General features: G+C 43.3%; 1 protein-coding gene across 4 annotated transcripts in view; it reads left to right on the top strand.

The window, feature by feature from the left end:
- Positions 1-20,638, top strand: part of GNPTAB (N-acetylglucosamine-1-phosphate transferase subunits alpha and beta) — an 83,070-nt gene that overhangs the window by 6,732 nt on the left and 55,700 nt on the right. For 2 of the 4 annotated variants that reach the window (XM_059936764.1, XM_059936763.1), the window contains exon 2: positions 18,459-18,544. The exons of the other annotated variants lie outside the window; for them this stretch is intronic. In XM_059936764.1, coding sequence (XP_059792747.1) covers positions 18,459-18,544 — 86 coding nt within the window. The remainder of the gene's footprint in view (positions 1-18,458; positions 18,545-20,638) is intronic. 4 annotated transcript variants of the gene reach the window in all.

The following is a 20,638-nucleotide window of genomic DNA, read 5'->3' as shown; positions in this document are numbered from 1 at the left end:
CCTGACCTTTTTGCAGCATCTGTCACCCCATGTATGTGGGAATGCTCACTCCCTCTTTCTTCAGGAAGACCCCCTCTTTGTTCTCCTTGTCCACTCACCATTCCTTCTCTGTCTTAAACGCTGGGATTCTCCAGGCTTTGCTCCCTGGCTGTCTCCTCTTAGGGGGGATGTCAGGTTTCAGACCCCTATCCAGATGCTTGTGACTCTCAGTTTCCAATGCCTTGCCAACAGGTCCTGGATGCACACCCCCTGCTGGCTGCCGGCAGCGCGTCCCTGCCACTCTGCCGCCCTGTCATGCAGGGGCCTCGCTCATCATGGTGCTTTCTCCTCGCTACGCCCAGACATGACTGCAGAATAATTCTGTAACGGTTTAGGGTTCTTCCAGCTCCTGAACTCTGCCAGAAGATACAGGAAGAATTTGCCCCAAGACCTCATCAAACCTTTCCTGGAATTGGCCCCAGCTGGATCATAGAGCCACCCCTAATAGACATCTTAAAAGGAGGAAGAGGTTTGCTTTTTGACCAGTCTGATCCCCCCGTGAAGTTGGGGCCCATCTCCTGAACATTTGTGTTATATGGGGGTGGCGTTCCACTAGGAAAGAATAGGTCGGTGTCGCTGGCGGCTACTAGCTGTACGGTCGTGTTGGGGAGCACAGCCGGGAGGACGTGTAGCAGGTGTCTTTTCCTCCCACTGGCCCTGGACGTCAGCTTGTAGGGTTAGCTCTGCCTCTGTCCCTGGCTGAGACACTCCTGTGGGCCTAACTCAGCCTGCTGTTGTCACTCCTGGGTAAGAAGAAGTCCCGTGGTTGCTTCAGATTACAAAACATAATGTCAGTTCAGCCATGAAAGCCTTCAGTCTCATGTCAAAATGGAACTTTGAGCCTGTTGAAGTCGAAGCTTCTTGCCTCTCTGGCCCAGGCCTGCTCCAAGCAGAAAGCCTGCGATTGAGGAAGGGAGCTTGGGTACGGTGGGCTGCTTCTCTCTTTCTGCCACGGAGCCTGTTTCTGACCCCTCCTGGGTTGTAGGACTAGGAAGAAGGAAAGGAAATGAGGGCAGGAAAGTCTTTCCTAAATAGGCGCTGGCGCTCTGGGATTTGCTGGTGCCAAAGCTCGTTCTCTTCTGAGTACTTTCAAAGGGCATCCTTCAGAGACCCCACCCTGAGCGCTGTCACTTGCTTTTACTCTGCTGAGAGCAAATGCCTCTTCCTCTGGGCTGGTTGCTTCCTCCTTCCTTAGCCCCTCAGTGTCTGCTCTTCTGGGGGACCACGGACCTGGTCTGAGGTGACCCTCTGCAGTGCTCTCTTGTGCATGGCCCACATCTCATCTCATCTCTTGCACAGGTGACCTGCATCCTTTGCTCTGTAAGAGAGGAAAGATACCTTTTTCCTCTACTCTCCTTAGTTCTCAGCTAGGGCCCCTGTAACAGAAGACAGATTAGCAAGAGAAAAGCATACATTTATTTAACGTAAGTTTTAGGGACTTCCCTGGTGGCACAGTGGTTAAGAATCCACCTGCCAATGCAGGGGACACGGGTTCGATCCCTGATCCGGGAAGATCCCACATGCCGTGGAGAAGCTAAGCCTGTGCGCCCCAACTACTGAGTCTGCATGCTCCAACCACTGAGCCCGCACATCACAACTACTGAAGACTGCGTGCCTGGAGCCCGTGCTCCACATCAAGAGAAGACACCGCAATGAGAAGCCTGCGCGCCACAACGAAGAGTAGCCCCCGCTCGCTGCCCCTAGAGAAAGCTCGTGTGCAGCAACGAAGACCCAGTGCAGCCAAAAAATATAAATAAATAATGTAAGTTTTACATGACCTTGGGGCCTTCATAAGGAAATGAAGACCAAAGAAGCAGTTAAACCTGAGTGTTGTAATGCTGGGCTTGATGGAGCGTGGAGAGTAGCGGAAAAAATGTGATAGGACAAAAAAGGGTGTGAGCTCTGGGGAGTAAGCTGGGGGAGACACGAGGCCTATTCATTCAGATTTCTTGCGGCATTCCTCTGTCTTCAGGTGAGGATTTCTCCTTTCTTCTGAGCGTAGAGAGGGCCCGTCTCACAGAAAGTCTTATGACCTGTTTCAGAGGAAGGTCAGAAAATTCTTTTTATGTGGTGTTTCTCAAATTCATTCGGCTTGAAATATTCAGTTTGCCAAGCTGTCGTATTTTGAGGTAGCATGTCCTGAACCCCATCAGCTCAAAATGGGGGGGTGTGGGCTGACTCCAGCCTGGCAGTAATGCCTCCCTGTCCCCGGAGCCGATGGCCAGCCAGCCCTTTCTGTTTCTCAGGTACGGGGTGGATGTTGCAGCCACCCAACTGCATGCACCCGAGCTTGGCTCTCTCGGTGATCCTAGTTGAGTCCTTTTCCTGGACTTGAGGTTTCCTGGCGTGGGAAAGAGATTTCTTCCCCTCTCCTTTAGATGAGGTGGAGCAGGATTGACAGAATGCCAGCAGCTTCCAAAAGCTCTCCTCTGACCCTTCCTACCATGGTTTGGATGAGTTTCCAACCACCTCCTTAGGAAACGTTGCATCTTGGTCCTACATATCACTTTGGAATGTGGTATCTGGTATATTGGTGCCTTAGAAGAAACATGTCTAGACCTACAGCTTCTCAAAGCAGGTACAAATTAATTGAGCTTGCCCAGGAGATGAGACTTACTTGCCATTTCTGTACTCAGCTCTCTGAACACAAAGATGTTGTCTTTCTTCCCTTGGAATCCCTGTGCCCCAGCAGAGCACTTAAATCCTTCATTAAACTAGTAAGTTTTTTGTTGTAGCACCGCCCCTGGGCTTAAGAGCAGTGAACAAAGCCCACTGGTTCCTGCAGACTGAGCGTTTATATCCTGGTTGTGCAGTCAGACATTAAATGCTACTTAATTACAATTGTGAAAAATGCTAAAAGGGGAGAGTGTTGGGGGAGAGACCAGCAGTGAGAGCCCATCCTGTAGTGGCTGGGTCAGGAGAGGCTTTCTTGATGCAGTCTGAGCTCAGCTTTGCAGGGTCAGAACTCCTGAGGCAGAGGACAGAGGGAGAGCGAGTCTGCTCTAGGCCACTGGCTCTCAGCTGGCAGGGATGCTGCGTTCCAGCCCTGAGGCATTTGGCAATGTCTGGAGACATTTTGGACTGGCATGACTGGGGCATGGGGTTGGTGCTGCTGCCATTAGGGATTCTGCTAAATATCCTACAGTGTCCAGAACAGTCCCCACAGCGAAGCGTTGTCAGGCCCTGAATGCCAGCAGTGCCAAAGATGGGAAACCCTGAATTAGAGGGAACAAGAATGGCTGCAGGGCACTTAGTCAGGGGCCTTGCGCTAGGCTGGTGGAGGGCAGATAAAGAGAAGTGGGCAGATTTGAGAGACTTAGGAGGCAAAATCATCGGGCCTTCATGTTCCATTATGTGCCAGACACTCCACTGACATCTTGGGATATAAAAGTGAGCAAGAGGGGCTTCCCTGGTGGCGCAGTGGTTGAGAATCCGCCTGCCAATGCAGGGGACACGGGTTCGAGCCCTGGTCTGGGAAGATCCCACATGCCGCGGAGCAACTAGGCCCGTGAGCCACAATTACTGAGCCTGCACGTCTGCAGCCTGTGCTCCGCAACAAGAGAGGCCGCGATGAAGAGTGGCCCCCGCTTGCCGCAACTAGAGAAAGCCCTCGCACAGAAATGAAGACCCGACACAGCCATAAATAAATAAATAAAAATTAAAAAAAAAAAAAAAAAAGTGAGCAAGACAGACAGGTTCATTTGTCCTCCCAGACCCTAACTATAGGTGCTCAGTGAATATGTGTTGAATGAATACTTACAAATATTTTATTTTTGCTCACTGATTGTGATTGAGCCTGTGAGGAAAGGTGGTTTAAATAAGATGCCTAAAGTATATAAGGTACCTTGCATAGTGCCTGGTGCAAGGTGCTGAGTAAATGCTAATTAAATGCCAAGTGCCCCATGCCAGCCCTGATCTTCCCTTGACCACAACACTCACGAAGACAACAGGGCACCTACCTTCTGGCCTGATGCCCAAGGTCACACTGAAGAGTATATTAATCTTTTCTTAGAGACAGAGTAGAAAAGTTCACAATGATTTCTTAATCTGAGTGTGCTTTATTTTGGTTGATATGAAAGCAGAGGAGGCAAGTGCCTTATTAATTTAATACAGCCTGCACTTTACAGTAACATATGTTATCCTAGTTCCTTCTAAACTGTAACAAACAATTGTAGCTGTGATAGGTTATGTATATTCACAATATATCTTTTCAAGTTCTTACTGTCTTTAGATTGTTTCAATCTTGTGATCCACATGCAGTATCTTTAGCAGGTGATTAGTCAGCCTGTGTGTGATTCATACATACACTAAATTAAGCAGGGAAAAAAGTGATCTTTCAGAAATGTTACAGACTAAGCCACACTTGTGCAGGGAGAGTCAAATGCATTCTATATATGATCAGACTAAAAACTGTATTGCCCTTTATTTTTTAATTAATTAATTATTTATTTTATTTATTTATTTTTGGCTGTGTTGGGTCTTTGTTGCTGCATGCAGGCTTTCTCTAGTTGCGGCGAGCGGCGGCTACTCTTCGTTGGCGGTGCGCAGGCTTCTCTTGTTGCGGAGCATGGGCTCTAGGCGCACGGGCTTCAGTAGTTGTGGCATGCGGGCTCAGTAGTTGTGGCTCGCGGGCTTTAGAGCGCAGGCTCAGTAGTTGTGGCACACGGGCTTATTTGCTCCGCGGCATGTGGGAACTTCCAGGACCAGGGCTCGAACCCATGTCCGCTGCATTGGCAGGCAGATTCTTAAGCACTGCGCCCCCAGGGAAGCCCTGTATTGCCCTTTAAAATTGCTTCCTAAAATTGTTTCTTCTTTTAGGTTCTAGTTTATCCTTCCTTCATTACCTCTTTCCATTAACTTCATTTCTGTTTCTGACTAATTCTAAATTGGATAAAGTTTCTTTACCAATTTTCGTAAGTTGTTCACTCAGCAGAGATCAGTGGAGGTGTTTACTCTGGGCCAGGTACTCTACTGCTTAGAGACACAAAGATGGTTCTGTATCTTTCTGCTATTGAGGAGCTCACTTTCTAGACAGACCAGCAAGTAAGCAAACTTAAGATGCGTTGTGATAACTTAAGTTGAAGAGCTAGGCCTGGGTGTCAGGGAAAGTTTCTCAGGGTGACACGTGAGCTTGATCTTGAAGGAGATGGCTGAGGGAAGAAACGGGAGCCCCTCTCCCCTTGTAAGTGAAGGATGCTCTAGGTGTAAAGGTATGGGTATGAGAGGTAACTCTCACCTTCTAGAACAGAAGTGGTTCTGAAGGGCCGCAGCAGCGTACCCAGGAGTAAAGCTGGAGAGGCAGGCGGTGGCCAGTTTAGGACTCGCCTATGGAGTGACTCCAAGGAATCTGGATTCCTCCTGAAGAAAATGGGGACCATTCAAATGGTTTTAAGCAAGGGAGTGATGAGTCAAATCTGTGTTTAGAACAATTGCTCTGAGGTGATGCGAACAGTGAATTGCAGGCGGATAACTGGGAGCAGGAGACTGTGGGGCGTAGTAGGGATCCAGGTGAACCTGCCACACTGGGTGCATTGCTGGAGAATCAGCAGGCTTTGCATGTTGATTTTTATAATTGTACAAAGGCCTGAAAGAACAATGTCTTTGCTTTTGGAAACTGGCATAATCTATATCTAATTAATTGCTTGACTTTGGGCGAGTCTCTTTATTTTAAAATTGTCCGTACTGAATAGTATGTAAAGTAGAATAACTTACATCAAAGTACAGCCAGCCCTCCATATTCGCAGGTTCCATATCTGCAGATTCAACCAACCAGGGATTGAAAACATTTGGGGAGGACTTCCCTGGTGGCGCAGTGGTTAAGAGTCCGCCTGCCAATGCAGGGGACACGGGTGCGAGCCCTGGTCCGAGAAGATCCCACATGCCGCGGAGCAACTAAGCCCGTGCGCCACAACTACTGAGCCTGCGCTCTAGAGCCCATGAGCTGCAACTACTGAGCCCACGTGCCACAACTACTGAAGCCCGCGTGCCTAGAGCCCGTGCTCCACAAGAGAAGTCACCGCAATGAGGAGCCCGTGTACCACAACGAAGAGTAGCCCCCGCTCACCGCAACTAGAGAAAGCCCGTGTGCAGCAACGAAGACCCAATGCAGCCAAAAAAAAAGCGGGGGGGGGGGGGGGGGAATTCTAAAAAGTTCCAAAAGGCAAAACTTGCAAGTGCGCCAGCAACTATTTACATGGCATTTACATTGTATTAGGTATTATAAATAATCTAGAGATGATTTAAAGTATATGGGAGGATGTGCTTAGTTTATATTCACATACTATGCCATTTTATATAAGGGACTTGAGCATCTGTGGATTTTGGTATCTGTTGGTTGGGAGGGGGGTAGGTGTCCCTAAGGATACTGAAGGACAGCTGTACTTCAAAATCACTGAGATTCTAGCATTTAAAAGTAAGCTATTACCCCAAGCCAGCAGTTTTCCACAGGTAGTCTGGGGACCCTATCCAGTGATCCACAAGTTCAAACTATTTACACGATAATACTAAGACATTATTTACCTTTTCTCGCTCATTCTCTTATTAGAGTACAGTGGAGTTTCCCAGAGACTTAACAGACATGTGCCATTGCGGCAGACTGAATGCAGAACACAAAGATATTCCAGTTGTCTTCTATGAAACCACGCATTAAAGAAATTTGTGAAAATTAAAAACAATGCTACTCTTCTCACTAAACTTTTTTGTTTAGGAAAACAGTTATTTTTCATGAAAATCTTTATGTGGCCCTGTAGTGGGTTTATTTCTTAAATGAACAAATATTTTAAAATTTCCTCAGTTTTAATTTTAATATGGTGAATATCAGTAGACATAACCCACATAAAATTTAAAAATTTAAAAACTCTTTGGAATCTTAAATAATTTTTAAGAGTATAAAGGGGTCCTAAGACTGAAAAAGCTGAGAACCTCTGCTCCAAGCATTTAAGAATAAATATGTGGTGGGACTTCCCTGGCGGTCCAGTGATTAAGACTCCACACTTCCACTGGAGGGGGCGCGGGTTCAGTCCCTGGTTGGGGAAGTAAGATCCCACGTGCTTGCGGCCCCAAAAGAAAAAAAGATGTGGTACCTGTGTTATGGAAATTTAAATATAAACCACCGTCATCTCTCACCACTCTTGCTCCATTACAATCCGTTCTCCACATTGCAACCAGGCTACCTTTTAAAAAATGTGAATCAGGTTACATCATGCCCATTGTACACAGTAGAAAATCCAGACTCCTTCTAATGGTCTGTATGTAAGATCCTAAATGCGCCACTTCTTTGAGCAGGTTGTGTCACGTATCCACTGTGTGTCCTGTAACTATTTCTACAAAAATGTTCCCTAACAGACTACCCTCAAGTTTGCTGGCTTAAAACAGGAGCAGCAAACTACGCCTGTTTTTGTATGGCCTGCAATCTAAGAATGGAGTTTACATTTTTAAGTGGCTTTAAAAAACTAAAAGAAGAAGAAGAATTCATAACACATGAAAATTATATGAATTGTAAATATCAGTGTCCATAAATAAATGTTTTATTGGAACATAGCCATGTCCATTCATTTACTGTTGTCTATGGCTGTTTTCTCAGTACAACAGCAGCATTGAATAGCTGTGGCAGAAACCATATGGCCTGAAAAGCCTAAGATGTTTACTGTTTGGCCCTTTACAGAAGAGGTTTGTCAGTCCCTGGCTTAAAATGACAATTATTTCTTCTCTGGGATGTGCAGGTCAGGTGGGAGTTGGCTCATCTGGGTTGGACGTGGACCACATGTCTTTCATCCTCCTGGGACCAGCAGACCAGCCTGGACATGTTCTTCTCAAGCGGTGGTAAAGGCACAGAAAGGAAGCGGATACTTGCAAACCTGCCTGAGGTTTAGGGTCAGAATTGGTGCATCCACCTTCTTTTTTTTCCTTGACACGTTAGGTTTGTGTCTGCCTTAGAACCTTTGCGCTGTTGTCCCATCAGGCTGGAGAGCACTGCCCGCAGACCACCATGTGACGTGCTCCTGGTCTTACAGGTCTCAGCTCAGTAATGTCCTCTCAGGTGGGCCTTCCCCACCACCCAACCTAAAGCAGCCTCTTTCACCAGGTCATTCCTTTTTCTGTTCCTCTTCTTTTTAAAAGTAGTACATAGTTTCAGTCTGAAAATGTGTATGTGTGTATTTAATGTCTCATTTCTCTCTCCCTCAAAATGTAAGCTCCGTGGGAGGAGCGTTTCTGTCTTATTCAGCCTTTCTGTCTTATTCACTACTGTATCCTCAGCCCCTAGTATAGAGCCTGGCACCAAGAGGTGGAGTGCAGAGATACTTTTTCCCTAGTATCTAAATATGGAAAGGTCACCTGAGTGATCAGTTTCTAAATTGAATCTTAATAGAAAAGTATACAGGTTTAGTTGATATCAGTTGATATATAATTATATTAGGGTTCTTCAGAGAAACAAAGCCAATAGGATATATGTATATGTGTGCATACATGCATGTGCACGTGTGTGTGTGTGTGTGTGTGTGTGTGTGTGTGTATGGAAATAGACTGATTATATGGAATTGACTTACAGGATTGTGGAGGCTAACAAGTCTCCAAGATCTGCATTTAGCAAGGCTGGCGACCCAGGAGAGCCAATGATGTAGCTGTAGTCCAAGTGCAAAGGCCTGAGAACCAGGAAAGCCGATGCTGTAGTTCCTGTCTGAAGGTTGGCAGCCTAGAGACCCAAGAAGAGCTGATGTTTCAGTTCAAGTTAGAAGGCAGGAAAGACTGATGTTATGGCTCAAGGCAGTCAGATCAGAGGATATTCTCCCTTACTCAGCCTTTTTGTTCTATTTAGGCCATCAACTGATTAGATGAGGCCCACCTACATTAGGGAGGGCAAGCTGCTTTACTAGTCTACCAATTCAAATGTTAATTTCACTTGGAAGTACCCTAGTTGAGGAAGTTCCCTCCTGTTCCTAATTTGCTGAGAGGTTTTTATTTTTTATTTTTAAATAAAAAATGAGTGTTAAGGGAATTCCCTGGTGGCCCAGTGGTTAGGACTCCACGCTTTCACTGCCGAGGGCAAGGGTTCTATCCCTGGTCGGGGAACTATGATTCCACAAGCCACATGGCACAGCCAAAGAAAGAAAAAATGGGTGTTGAAGTTTGTCAAAGACTTTATCTTTTGATATGATCATATGATTTTTCTTCTTTTGCCTTGAGATATGGTAGATTGCATTAATTAATTTTTGAATGTTGAACCAGTTTTCAAAAATACATATCAAGAATAAATCCCACTTGGTTATGTTATATAATTCCTTTTATACATTGTTAGATTTTATTTGATAACACTTTACTGAGGATTTTCACATCCATGTTCATGAGAGTTATTGGTTTGTAATTTTCCTCATAAAATGAGTTAGAAAGTGTTCCCTTTGCTTCCATTTTCTGGAAGAAATTGTAGAGAATTGGTATCATTTCTTCCTTAAATATTTGGTAGAATTCACCAGTGAACCCATCTGGGCCAGTTGCTTTCTGTTTTGGAAGGTTATTACTTATTGATCCAAATTATTTAATAGGTATAGGCTATTCAGATTATGTATTTCTCCTTGTTTGAGCTTTGGTAGTTTGTATCTTTAAAGGATTTGGTCCATTTCATCTAAGTTATCCAATCTGTGATCATAGAATTGTTGATAATGTTCCTTTATTACTTTTGGGAGGAGTATTACAGTGATTTACTTCTCTTCCAAAATCTCATGGCAAAACGCAAATAAGAAAATTTGCCATTTTAATGATTTTTAAGTGTGTAACTCAGTGGCATTAATTACATTTACATTGTTGTGCAACCATTACCACTGTTTCCAAAACTTTTTCATCACCCCAAACAGAAACTTGGTATTAAGCAGTAACTCTCCATTCTCCCCTTGGGCCCTGGCAACCTCTAATAACTTCCTGTCTTTATGGATTTGCTGATTCTGGACATTTCATATAATGTATATTTCATACAATATTTGTCTTTTATTGTTCTGGCAGTTTCTGCTTGTTTTTCAGTGTTTCTGAGGAGATGAGAGATTGGAGTTGCTTACTTTGCCATTTTGCTGAGGTTACGTTCCAGACTGATAGTTTTGATTGTTACTTTTTTCACGTAATATTTTACCAAACACTTTACCCTTTGACTAGTCTGTATGTTCCAGAAGGAAGACATTTTGTTTTGTCCATTACTGTGTCCTCAGAGTCTAGAATGGTGCCACGTATTTGTTGGCTAACTGAAGTTACTAATTTTTAATAGTTGCTTAAAAACTGCATAATTTTTAATTGCTTCATAATATTTGTGTGACTGTACCTTAATTTATTTACCCGATTACCTATTGTTTAATTTTTAAACTATCTTCAGGTTTTATTTGTATAAGTAATAATGGTTATTATCATATTTATACAGAAGTGTTTGGGTGCACCTATGATGATTTTCTTGGCATGTATTTCTAGAGGTGGAATTAGAACAAAGACATGACCATTTCTTTGGTCCTTTGATACATATTGCTAATTGCCCCTCAAGAAAGGGGTTTTTTAATGGCTTTACAGCTATTTAAAAATATATAGTGTTCTTTTTGCCTAATTTATGACTTCTCTGCATTTGACACTCATAAAAAGAGAACTCTCCTTGGTGAATTTTAAAAAATGTTTTTATCTAAGTAACAGTATGAGATAAAATTCATTTGTTGATGGAGGTAAGTGTAGTAAGCACCACAAGCAGATATTTTGTAAAATTTTGTCTCATTTCACTAAACATTTTTATGGCAATTAAGTTTTACCAAAATAAAGAGAAAAAAACAAAAAAACTTAGTTTGATTAGTTTTGGCTTCTGGTTTAATAGTTATAACAAATCTTTACCAGCTACACTTTTATTTATACTTTGGGTATATTTTTCACATGATATAATTGTTTGTTTCGTATCTGTCTCCCCAGTGGGCTGTGAGCCCCTTGAAGGACTCAGTAAGCTCAGTGCCCTTCAGTCTTAATACCTTGTATTTCTTGTAGTGCTTTGTACTTATTAGAATAGATGGATATCTATCAGGTCACTTGATTTTTTTTTTTATGACAACCCCTTATGGGATAAGGAATTATTTTGGAACTTAGAGAGCTTTAAGTGACTTGTCTGAAATCACAAAACTATTAACATTTGTCCGTCCTCATCCTGCCCATGCTTTCTACCTAGGGTTAGCTCACTGTAGCATTTGGCCAAGAAAACCAGCTTCCCCTAAATGATTCTCAAAGATAAATATCCTCACTGCAGTACTTTGGCTTCTTCCATTAAAAAAAATAACAAAAACAAAAAACCCAAAACTATAGAGACCTTATCCAGGGGAAATAGGAAGAAAAGCCAGGGAATCAGAGCTGCTCTCTTGCCGGAAATGCAGGTTCTGATGGGAGAAGATGGTGAAAGGAATCTGCGCCAGATCCCACGCTGGAAAGAAGCTGTCTGAGATCCGAGGAAACATCCGTCTGCTAAGAGGAGCCAGCAGCCTGTTGACAAAAATTGGGGAGGGGAGGGGAAGTCAGAACTCTTCTTCTTTTTTCTTTCTAAAATAAATTTATTTTATTTTTATTTATTTTTGGCTGCGTTGGGTCTTCGTTGCTGCACACAGGCTTTCTCTAGTTGCTTGCAGAGAGCTGGCGCTACTCTTTGTTGCGGTGCTCGGGCTTCTCATTGCGGTGGCTTCTCTTGTTTTGGAGCTTCTCTTGTTGCGGTGGCTTCTCTTGTTGTGCTCTAGGCGCGTGGGCTTCAGTAGTTGTGGCACGTGGGCTCAGTAGTTGTGGCTTGTGGGCTCTAGAGTGCAGGCTCAGTAGTTGTGGCGCACAGGCTTAGTTGCTCCGCGGCGTGTGGGATCTTCCCGGACCAGGGATCGAACCCATGTCTCCTGCATTGGCAGGCAGATTCTGAACCACTGCGTCACCAGGGAGGCCCAGAACTCTTCTTTTTGTGTGATTTTAGATAAGTCACTTAAGCTCTTTGAGTCTCAGATTCTCATCTGTACAATAAAGATTTTATATTAAAAAAATAAATAAAATCACAAAACTCGGGCTGAGGTCAGGGCCTGCTTTTGTGACACGTACTTAATCTTTAGGGATTGAATAGCTGCAACACTGTCCAGGAGAACTTTTTGCAGTGTTGGAAACGGCCTGTAATTATGAGCTGTCCAGTACAGTAGCCACTAGCTACATGTGGCTGTTGGGCACTTGACATGTGGCTAGTGGGACTAAGGTACTAAGTTTTAAATTTAACTTATTTAGTCTTAATTTAAATAACCACACGTGCCTAGTGGGGATACCATTTTTTTGGACAGTGCAGATCTAAATTCATAGGTAGAGTAACTGTTTGCAAGGACGTTCTAGCAGGGCTCACACACTGGCACTGGATTTAAAGTACTCCCTGTGTAATTCTGTGATTCTGTAAACTCTGAACTGTAAAACAAGTAAACCTACATATATGTACCCAGAAAGTCAGTTTGAATACATTTGGAAACCATCTTTGGTAGGTTTTTTTTCCCCCCCTTTTCCTTTTATTCAAGTGTGGTTGAGGGGACTTTTTTTTTTTTTTTTTTTTTTTTGGCTGCATTGTGCAGCATGCGGGATCTTAGTTCCCCAACCGGGGATCGAACCCGGGCCCTCAGCAGTAAAAGCACGGAGTTCTAACCACTGGACTGCCAGGGAATTCCCTCTCTTTGCTCCTCTACTTCTTTAAAAATCTCAGCTTTCTCTCCTAGGAAAAGGAGAGAGATTTTGTTAAGCTATTATGATTAACCCTATCCTTGATTATTCCTTTTCCCCAACAGTAATCTATTTTAATCTGTACTCATGTAAAAGCTGAACAGTAAGTATTCCTAAATCATTTCATGCAAGTACATGATTAGTCCTTAACAGGATGTCAGCTCCCTGAGGACAAAGCCCTGGTTCCCATTTTGTGCCCTTTAAAATGGTCAACAAATGTATGTTGTGTATCTAATTCTGTGAAGAATTCAAAGAAGGTAGAAGTGGTCTAGAAAAGTATCTTTTGAGTTTAATTAATGTTCAAGTAAATAGTGGTCATGCATCTTGGGTTTGGGTCATTTCCTGTGTATGAAAAGGAGAGATCAGCCCACTTTTGGTAACCATTCAATGCCTAATAAGAAATGGGTTAGTCTTTTATTTTAGCCACTTCGTGTTGGGAAATGCTGTGAGCTGTTTGTGTCCTCCCAAAATTTATATGCTGAAACTATTCCAGTATGATGCTATTAGGAGGTGAGCTCTTTGGTAGATGATTAGGTCATGAGGGTGGAGCCCCCATGAGTGGGATTAGTGCCTTTATAAAACAGACCCCAGAGAGCTCCCTTGCCGCTTCCACCATGTGAGGTGACACAGGGTGAACACAGCCATCTATGGACCAGGAGGCAGGCCCTCACCAAACAGCATATCTGTCAGCACCTTGATCTTAGTCTTCCCAGTCTCCAGAACTGTGAGAAATAAGTTTCTGTTGTTTATGAGCCACCCAGTCTGTAGTATTCTGTCAGAGCAACTCTAATGGACTAAGGCAGGAAAACAAACATGTTTCATCAAATGTGATTAGAAAATGCTGCTGGTGATGAGCAGATTTGACTTCCTGATTGGTATCAGAGGAGGAGGAGGATTAGCAGAAAAAGATAAAGCTTAGTTATCTTTGTCTGCCATTTAGTGGCTCTTAATGCAAAATATATTTTGTTTTCAGAAACTATGGAGAACCTGTTGTAATTTGGGAATATTATAAACTTCTGATATGATTATCAATGTATGTAAAGCTCTGTCAGAGTTACTTAGAGTTCTTGCTTCTTGAGTTTGGAGAGCCCTGGCATCTTAAGTTTTACAAGGTAGCACGTCACATTTATACACTTGAAACTTTGAGAAAGGGACATGTGTTTTTACAGAGAGTTTTGCATCCTTGTGTGCTGAGGCCTGCTGTCGTCTCTCTATACCTGTAGCCTTTAGCCTTTACATTGACTATCTGGGAATGGATCTGAAAGCAGGAAGCTCTGGAGGGAAACAACAGAGCAATAAGCTGTTCCAAGGTGTTTGTCTTGTAAAACTGGTAGCCATATTCACTCATTCTAGAAAGTTTATTGATTTTGTGCCAGGCAGTGTGCAAGGTTCTAGGACTGAAAATGAGAGAGGTTAAGTTCCTGGCTTTGAGTTGCTCGCAGAGGTGTAGATGATATTTAAACAGGTGAATTAATTATATTGTAGCATGTAAATGCTGTCTTTAAGAGACCTGTGAGCAGTTTGCAGTGAGTATTGTACAGCCCTATAGGATTTGCCTATCTTATCAAAACAATCTTGTGAAATAGGTGGTATTAATATCCTCATTCTACAGAAGAAGAAATTGAAAATGGAGAAGTGCCCTAGATTTTATTATTGATAAGTGCCAGACTTAAACTTCTGATTGTAATCTTATGATCCTTGCACTGTTCACCAGTTTGCTTCTTTTTTTTTTTTTTTTAATTTATTTATTATTTATTTTTTGGCTGTGTTGGGTCTTCGTTTCTGTGCGAGGGCTTTCTCTAGTTGCGGCAAGTGGGGGCCACTCTTCATCACGATGCGCGGGCCTCTCACTATCGCGGCCTCTGTTGTTGCGGAGCACAGGCTCCAGACGCGGAGGCTCAGTAGTTGTGGCTCACGGGCCTAGTTGCTCCGCGGCATGTGGGATCTTCCCAGACCAGGGCTCGAACCCGTGTCCCCTGCATTGGCAGGCAGATTCTCAACCACTGCGCCACCAGGGAAGCCCACTGGTTCGCTTCTTAATAATTACCTTCCTCCTTTCCTTAGCTGGGGAATCCCCAAAGGATTATGGCGCTTACAACTCATTCACTGTTACTCTACCACAGGCATGCATTTGGTCCTGTTTCAGGACCGTCAAGATCATCAACAAAAGTGTGTGCCGGTTTCATAATTGAAAAAGTTTATCAACTGAAAATTTTAGCATTTGTGTCAGACATTCTAAAAATGCTGGGCCATTGAATTAAGGGTGATAAACATACCAGTTTCAACTGGTTGAATGACCACATTCATGAATGTGTATTTGACAAAGCTGGCTCTGTGTAAATAAGCATCAGAGGAGCAGGCCAGGTGAAGCTGAGCGAGCCCGGGCCAAGCTAAACAGGAACATGGGCTACGGAGTTCGGTTGATTCAAACCTCAGCCCCATCACACACACTGCAACTTGGCCTGGAGCTTCTTTTTGTGCCATCGTAGTACGTGCCTCAAAGTGGTGCCTTATTGTGGGGATTCAATGTGGGGGTGTGCCTGGCACGATGGTGCTTGGTGAGTGTGTGTTTGAACCCTTTCTCCTGTGATCAGCACATTAAGACTGACTTTGGCTGCAATTTTGTAAAACTAACCAACAATTGATCTTGAATACCTTGGACGCCATGATTACTAAGATGGAGTCTTAAAAGTAATACACATTTTTAAAAAATTTTTTAAAAATTTTATTTATTTTTGGTTGCACTGGGTCTTCGTTGCCACGCGCGGGCTTTCTCTAGTTGCGGCGAGCGGGGGCTACTCTTCGTTGCGGTGCACGGGCTTCTCATCATGGTGGCTTCTCTTGTTGCGGAGCACAGGCTCTAGGTTCATGGGCTTCAGTAGTTGCAGCATGTGGGCTCAGTAGTTGTGGCACGCAGGCTCAGTAATTGTGGCTCGCGGGCTCTAGAGCGCAGACTCAGTAGTTGTGGCGCACGGGCTTAGTTGCTCCGCAGGATGTGGGATCTTCTCGGATCAGGGCTCGAACCCGTGTCCCCTGCGTTGGCAGGCGGATTCTCAACCACTGCGCCACCAGGGAAGTCCAAAAGTGATAAACATCTTTAACTAGTAGAATAAACTACCTTTAGATGATTTTTAAAATTCTTTATTAATAATACATTGTTTATGTGGTATTTGAGAGTTCATGTAGTATTTTAGTAAATAGTATTTTAGTTCATTGTGTCTTAAATTTTTACCAACAAACTACCCTTAGTAACAGAGAAAAGTAAGTCCTCTGAGGAGAATAATGTAGAGAGGAGGGGTGATGTGTGTGTGTGGGGGGGGGGGGGGGAGAATAGCTCAAAATGGCAAATAGGACATTTTTTGAAGGTCAGCATTATATCTTGTATTTTTATCACATCAATATTCCATTTTTCTCCATAAAAAATTTGCATTACTACCAATAGAATGTTTTAAATGTCTTGCCATTATAAAAATGATGGCATTTCAGGAAGTTAATTACCCTTGGCTTCCAGTATGCCTGGCACACTCCCCATACCCTTTACTCGCCCACGTCATGGGAGAATCACCATCCTACTACAGCAGCACAGCAGACTGATGAAATAGATTTAGTACTTAGTTCATAGTTGAGGAAATTGAGGCCCACACATTGTAGTTTACCCAGGGTTACACAGCCACGAAGCAGGAGAACTGGGAGGTTCTTTTAGAAGGCATCCCAAGTTCCCAAATCCAGCCTTCTCTTACGTCACTCCTACAAGTAGTTAGGTAATATTTACTAAGAAAAAGATGGTACGTAATGTGCTGGGTATGAGTTGATAATAAACAGAATTGTAAGTAGTTCTCTACCCTTTGAGCAGTTTGATTGGTCTGTCAAGATGCTAACATGGGGTAAAAGGTAAATAACAATAAAACTAAGCGATGCAAGGCATCAAATAAGTGATAGAGATAAAAGTTATCCAGAGTTCTGAGAAGGAAGCATTCAGACTGGGCTGAAGAATATGGAAAGGCTTTGTGCAAGAACAGAGACTCGATTTTACAGTAGTCAGTGTTTCTCTCACCTGTTCCTCTGGTCTTTTGTTTACTGCTGATAATGGCTGAAAACTATCTAATTGCAAGTTTAAGTCTTTTTTGGCTTCTTTGTTGTTTGGAGGGTGTTCATATTTTTACAGTTTACCCTAGAATAAAAATTTTTTAATTGTACAGATTTTTTTCTACTCTTTTCCGTCCTTGATAGTATTAAGAAAATGATCTGACACTAACCCTTAGATGAATTTTATTTGATTTACAAGTTTCCTTTTTCATTCCTCATAGAGCATATTACTCATTCATCTAGAAAAGTTTGGAAAGATTTTCATAATAGGGTTTAGTTGACAGGAATAGCAGAAAAGGGAAATGGTTCTGATGGAAGAGAATCAAGTTCAAATGTTGATGGGCTTAGGAGTAGGGACATAAGACCCAGAGGAGGTGAAGACAGGAAGAGACACGGTGTCCTTATGGAGTTGACGTGGGGACATGGAGGATACAGGTGAGAAACACAGTGTCAGCCCTGCAGCTGGGAGCCCCTCTTAAGTCATAGACTTTTAGGACTGGCAGGGATTTCAAAGACCCCCTTCATTTTACAGATGAAGAAATAGCCTGAAGAGGCTAAGTAACTTGCTCAAGGTCACTCATAAAAGTGACAGAGCCGGGATGAAAACCCACATCCCGAGTAATAAGCCAGCATTCCTACCATTTCCCCCAAGATCTAAAAGTGCAGAGCTCTGAACTAGAGGAATGTTCCTAAATGTGGTACTTAAGGACCCTTTGCTATTGCCGTTGTTTCTAATACACCGGAGCGGTTTGGAGATGCCAAGATTAATTTATCTGATGAAGGAAGGCATGTTGTATTAACATACGGCACGTCAGCATTTCTCAGCCGTTTGTGAAGTGCACTCTCTCTGATGTTTTCTCCCCACCTTCCAGGTAGCCCTACTAGGCAAGGACAGTTATATTGAGCTTTATTTTATTTATTTATTTATTTTTAATAAATTTATTTATTTTTGGCTGTGTTGGGTCTTTGTTGCTGTGCGGGGGCTTTCTCTAGTTGCAGCCAGCGAGGGCTACTGTTCGTTGTGGTGCGTGGGCTTCTCACTGCGGTGGCTTCTCCTGTTTTGGAGCACGGGCTCTAGGTGCATGAGCTTCAGTAGTTGTGGCGCACAGGCTTAGTAGTTGTGGCTCGCGGGCTCTAGAACGCAGGCTCAGTAGTCGTGGCACACGGGCTTAGTTGCTCCGCGGCATGTGGGATCTTCCCAGACCAGGGCTTGAACCCGTGTCCCCTGCATTGGCAGGCGGATTCTTAACCACTGCGCCACCAGGGAAGTCCTTGATTGGGTTTTTTGTTGTTGTTGTTGTTGTTGTTGTTGAGTTGCATGAGCTGTTTATATATTTTGAAAATTAAGCCGTTGTCGGTTGCATCATTTGCAAATATTGTCTCCTAGTCCGTAGGTTGTCTTTTCATTTTGTTTTTGGTTTCCTTTGCTGTGCAAAAGCTTGTAATAAGTTTGATTAGGTCCCATTTGTTTATTTTTGCTTTTGTTTCTATTGCCTTGGGAGTCCTTTAGCAATTCTTAATGAAATTAAAATGAAATGAAAGTTACATACTCTCAGTATTTGATGCAAAGAAAACATTTGTTTTTCTTTTTTTTTTTTCCCTAGGTGGTTCTGGAATGGAGCCGGGATCAATACCATGTTTTGTTTGATTCCTACAGAGACAATATTGCTGGGAAGTCCTTTCAGAATCGGTGAGAAGAGATCAGTTTTGGAGAGTAGCTTATTTGGGCTTAAATAAGTCATGAAATCACCCATGCTTTAAATAGAACAGTTGAAGGGGTCTTTCCAAGTTGTAGGTATGGTTTAGCTTGTTCAAGACTACTCCCATGTGAAGGAACCTTGTAATCCATCCTCACGTTTTATGGATGAAAAATTTGATTGCCAAAGAGCAATCCTGCTTTACAGCATGTTGAGTACTTTAAGTTACATGATCTCGCTTTGTCCTTGCCCCGGTTCTGTGAGGTCAAGGTAACTCCATCCCCCTGTAGGATGAGGAAGCCGGGAGGCTACTCTGCAGCCAGTTCCAAGCCCCGGCCAGTGTTCTTCTGTTGGCATCACCGTGTTAACCAGGGCATCTGCTGTGGTATCCACCAGGACTGGACGCCCACACGCCCCTGTGGTCACCACATCTGGCTGCCTCGCTGTGGGGAGGAGCAAAGAACCTCACAGGTTGGGTCTTTTTCTCCTTAAAGCCAAGCTTCTTGGTGCAGCCGCTCCTGAATGCTGCCTTCACCCTTTTCCTTGGAGATTTTTTTCCTCCCTCACAAGACAGACCTCAAAGTGAAAGCAATCTTTTCCAACATCCTCCTTCCCTTCTCACAGCTAAAATAAGTCACGCACGGTCTTTTCATTTTTTTGTCAGTAAAACTGTTACTTGTATGGTTTTATATCATAAAAGCAATATATGTCTGTGGTCGAAAACAGTTCAAACATTATAGAAAAATAAAAAGAAAACGTAAAGCCTCTCTCTTTTCCATTCTGAATTTCCCCTGACCTAGAGGAACCATGGTTAATGAATTTTTGTTTTGGATTCTTCTGGTGACCGTCCTTTTAACTTAAAAAAAAAAAAAAAAAAAAAAAAAGCAAAAACAGAAAACGGAGTTCTCTCCTTTTTGATTTACTCACTTTATGCAGTATCTATTAACTGCTTTCCATTGTAACGGCGCACAGCTAATCACTATAGGGCAAGGAGCACGGGGTGACCAAAAACAAATGTGAGGTAGCTAGCAAAGGTAGTTAACCTCACAGATAGACCTTGGTCTAACTGTCAGAGGCCGTAATCAGAAACTCCCCTAGATCCTGACTGTCCGTTTTCCCTTGAGGATAGACACCGTAAGTCCTCCTCTCTACCTTCACTCAACCAGAAAACCTAGTGAAAGTATAACTAGTAATTGGTGTCAGTTGATGCACCTGGACCATTTTCTGGGAGCCTCTAGACTGCATCGGCAATTCTGCTGGAGCTCTTGTCCCTGCTTAGAAGCACTTCGTTGTGCCTCCATCCACTTGTTATGAGTGCCTATATGGTCCCTATCAAATAAGTAGCTTTTTAAAAAAGCTGTGCTAATTAGACATAGATGTATGCACTATTATAGTCCTGAACATCTCAGCAAAGAAGGGCTGTGGGATTCCTTGAGTTAGCCTAAAGCTTTACTTTAAGCAAGTGAATGGCGAAGTAGGGAAACTCTAGATCTTTCTCTTAGGATCTCTTAAAACAGCAGGTTCCAAAGAACCTGGGGGATCTGCGAAATCAGAGCTATTTTTATAACAACGCTGAGGTGTTATTTGCCTTTTTTACTGCGTTGACATTTGCACGAATTGTGTAAAAGCCATGGTGGGTAAAATTGCCACACCTTAGCACAAGCCACTGTATTCACCACCACCACATATCTGCACGGGGCAGAAAAAAGCTGGTTCGCTTAAGAATGTTCCTGAGGAAGCAGTAAAAATCGTTGATTTGATTCTATCCTGACCCCGTGAGTACACATTTTCTTAATGCTCTGTGTGATGCAGCGGGAAGCACACCTCAGGCACCTGACTGCATGGTGATTGTCTTGAGGAAAAGCCCTCTCGTGGTTGTTTGAGTTGCAACCTGAACTCACTGTTCTGTTTCATGGATCACCATCGTTATAACTTGAAAGGACAGATGACAGTGTCATTACTCACACTTGGTTATATTTGGCAGGTATTTTCTTGGCAGTGAACAAAGCGATCCTGTGTTTGAAAGGAAAGAAATGATAGTATTTGCTGCTAAAGATAAAATTTGAGCTTTGAAGTGAAAATTAGAA

This window comes from Balaenoptera ricei, chromosome 10 (assembly GCF_028023285.1).
Source record: "Balaenoptera ricei isolate mBalRic1 chromosome 10, mBalRic1.hap2, whole genome shotgun sequence".
Classification (NCBI taxonomy): Eukaryota; Metazoa; Chordata; class Mammalia; order Artiodactyla; family Balaenopteridae; genus Balaenoptera; species Balaenoptera ricei.
This window is presented reverse-complemented; position numbering and strand designations above follow the sequence as displayed.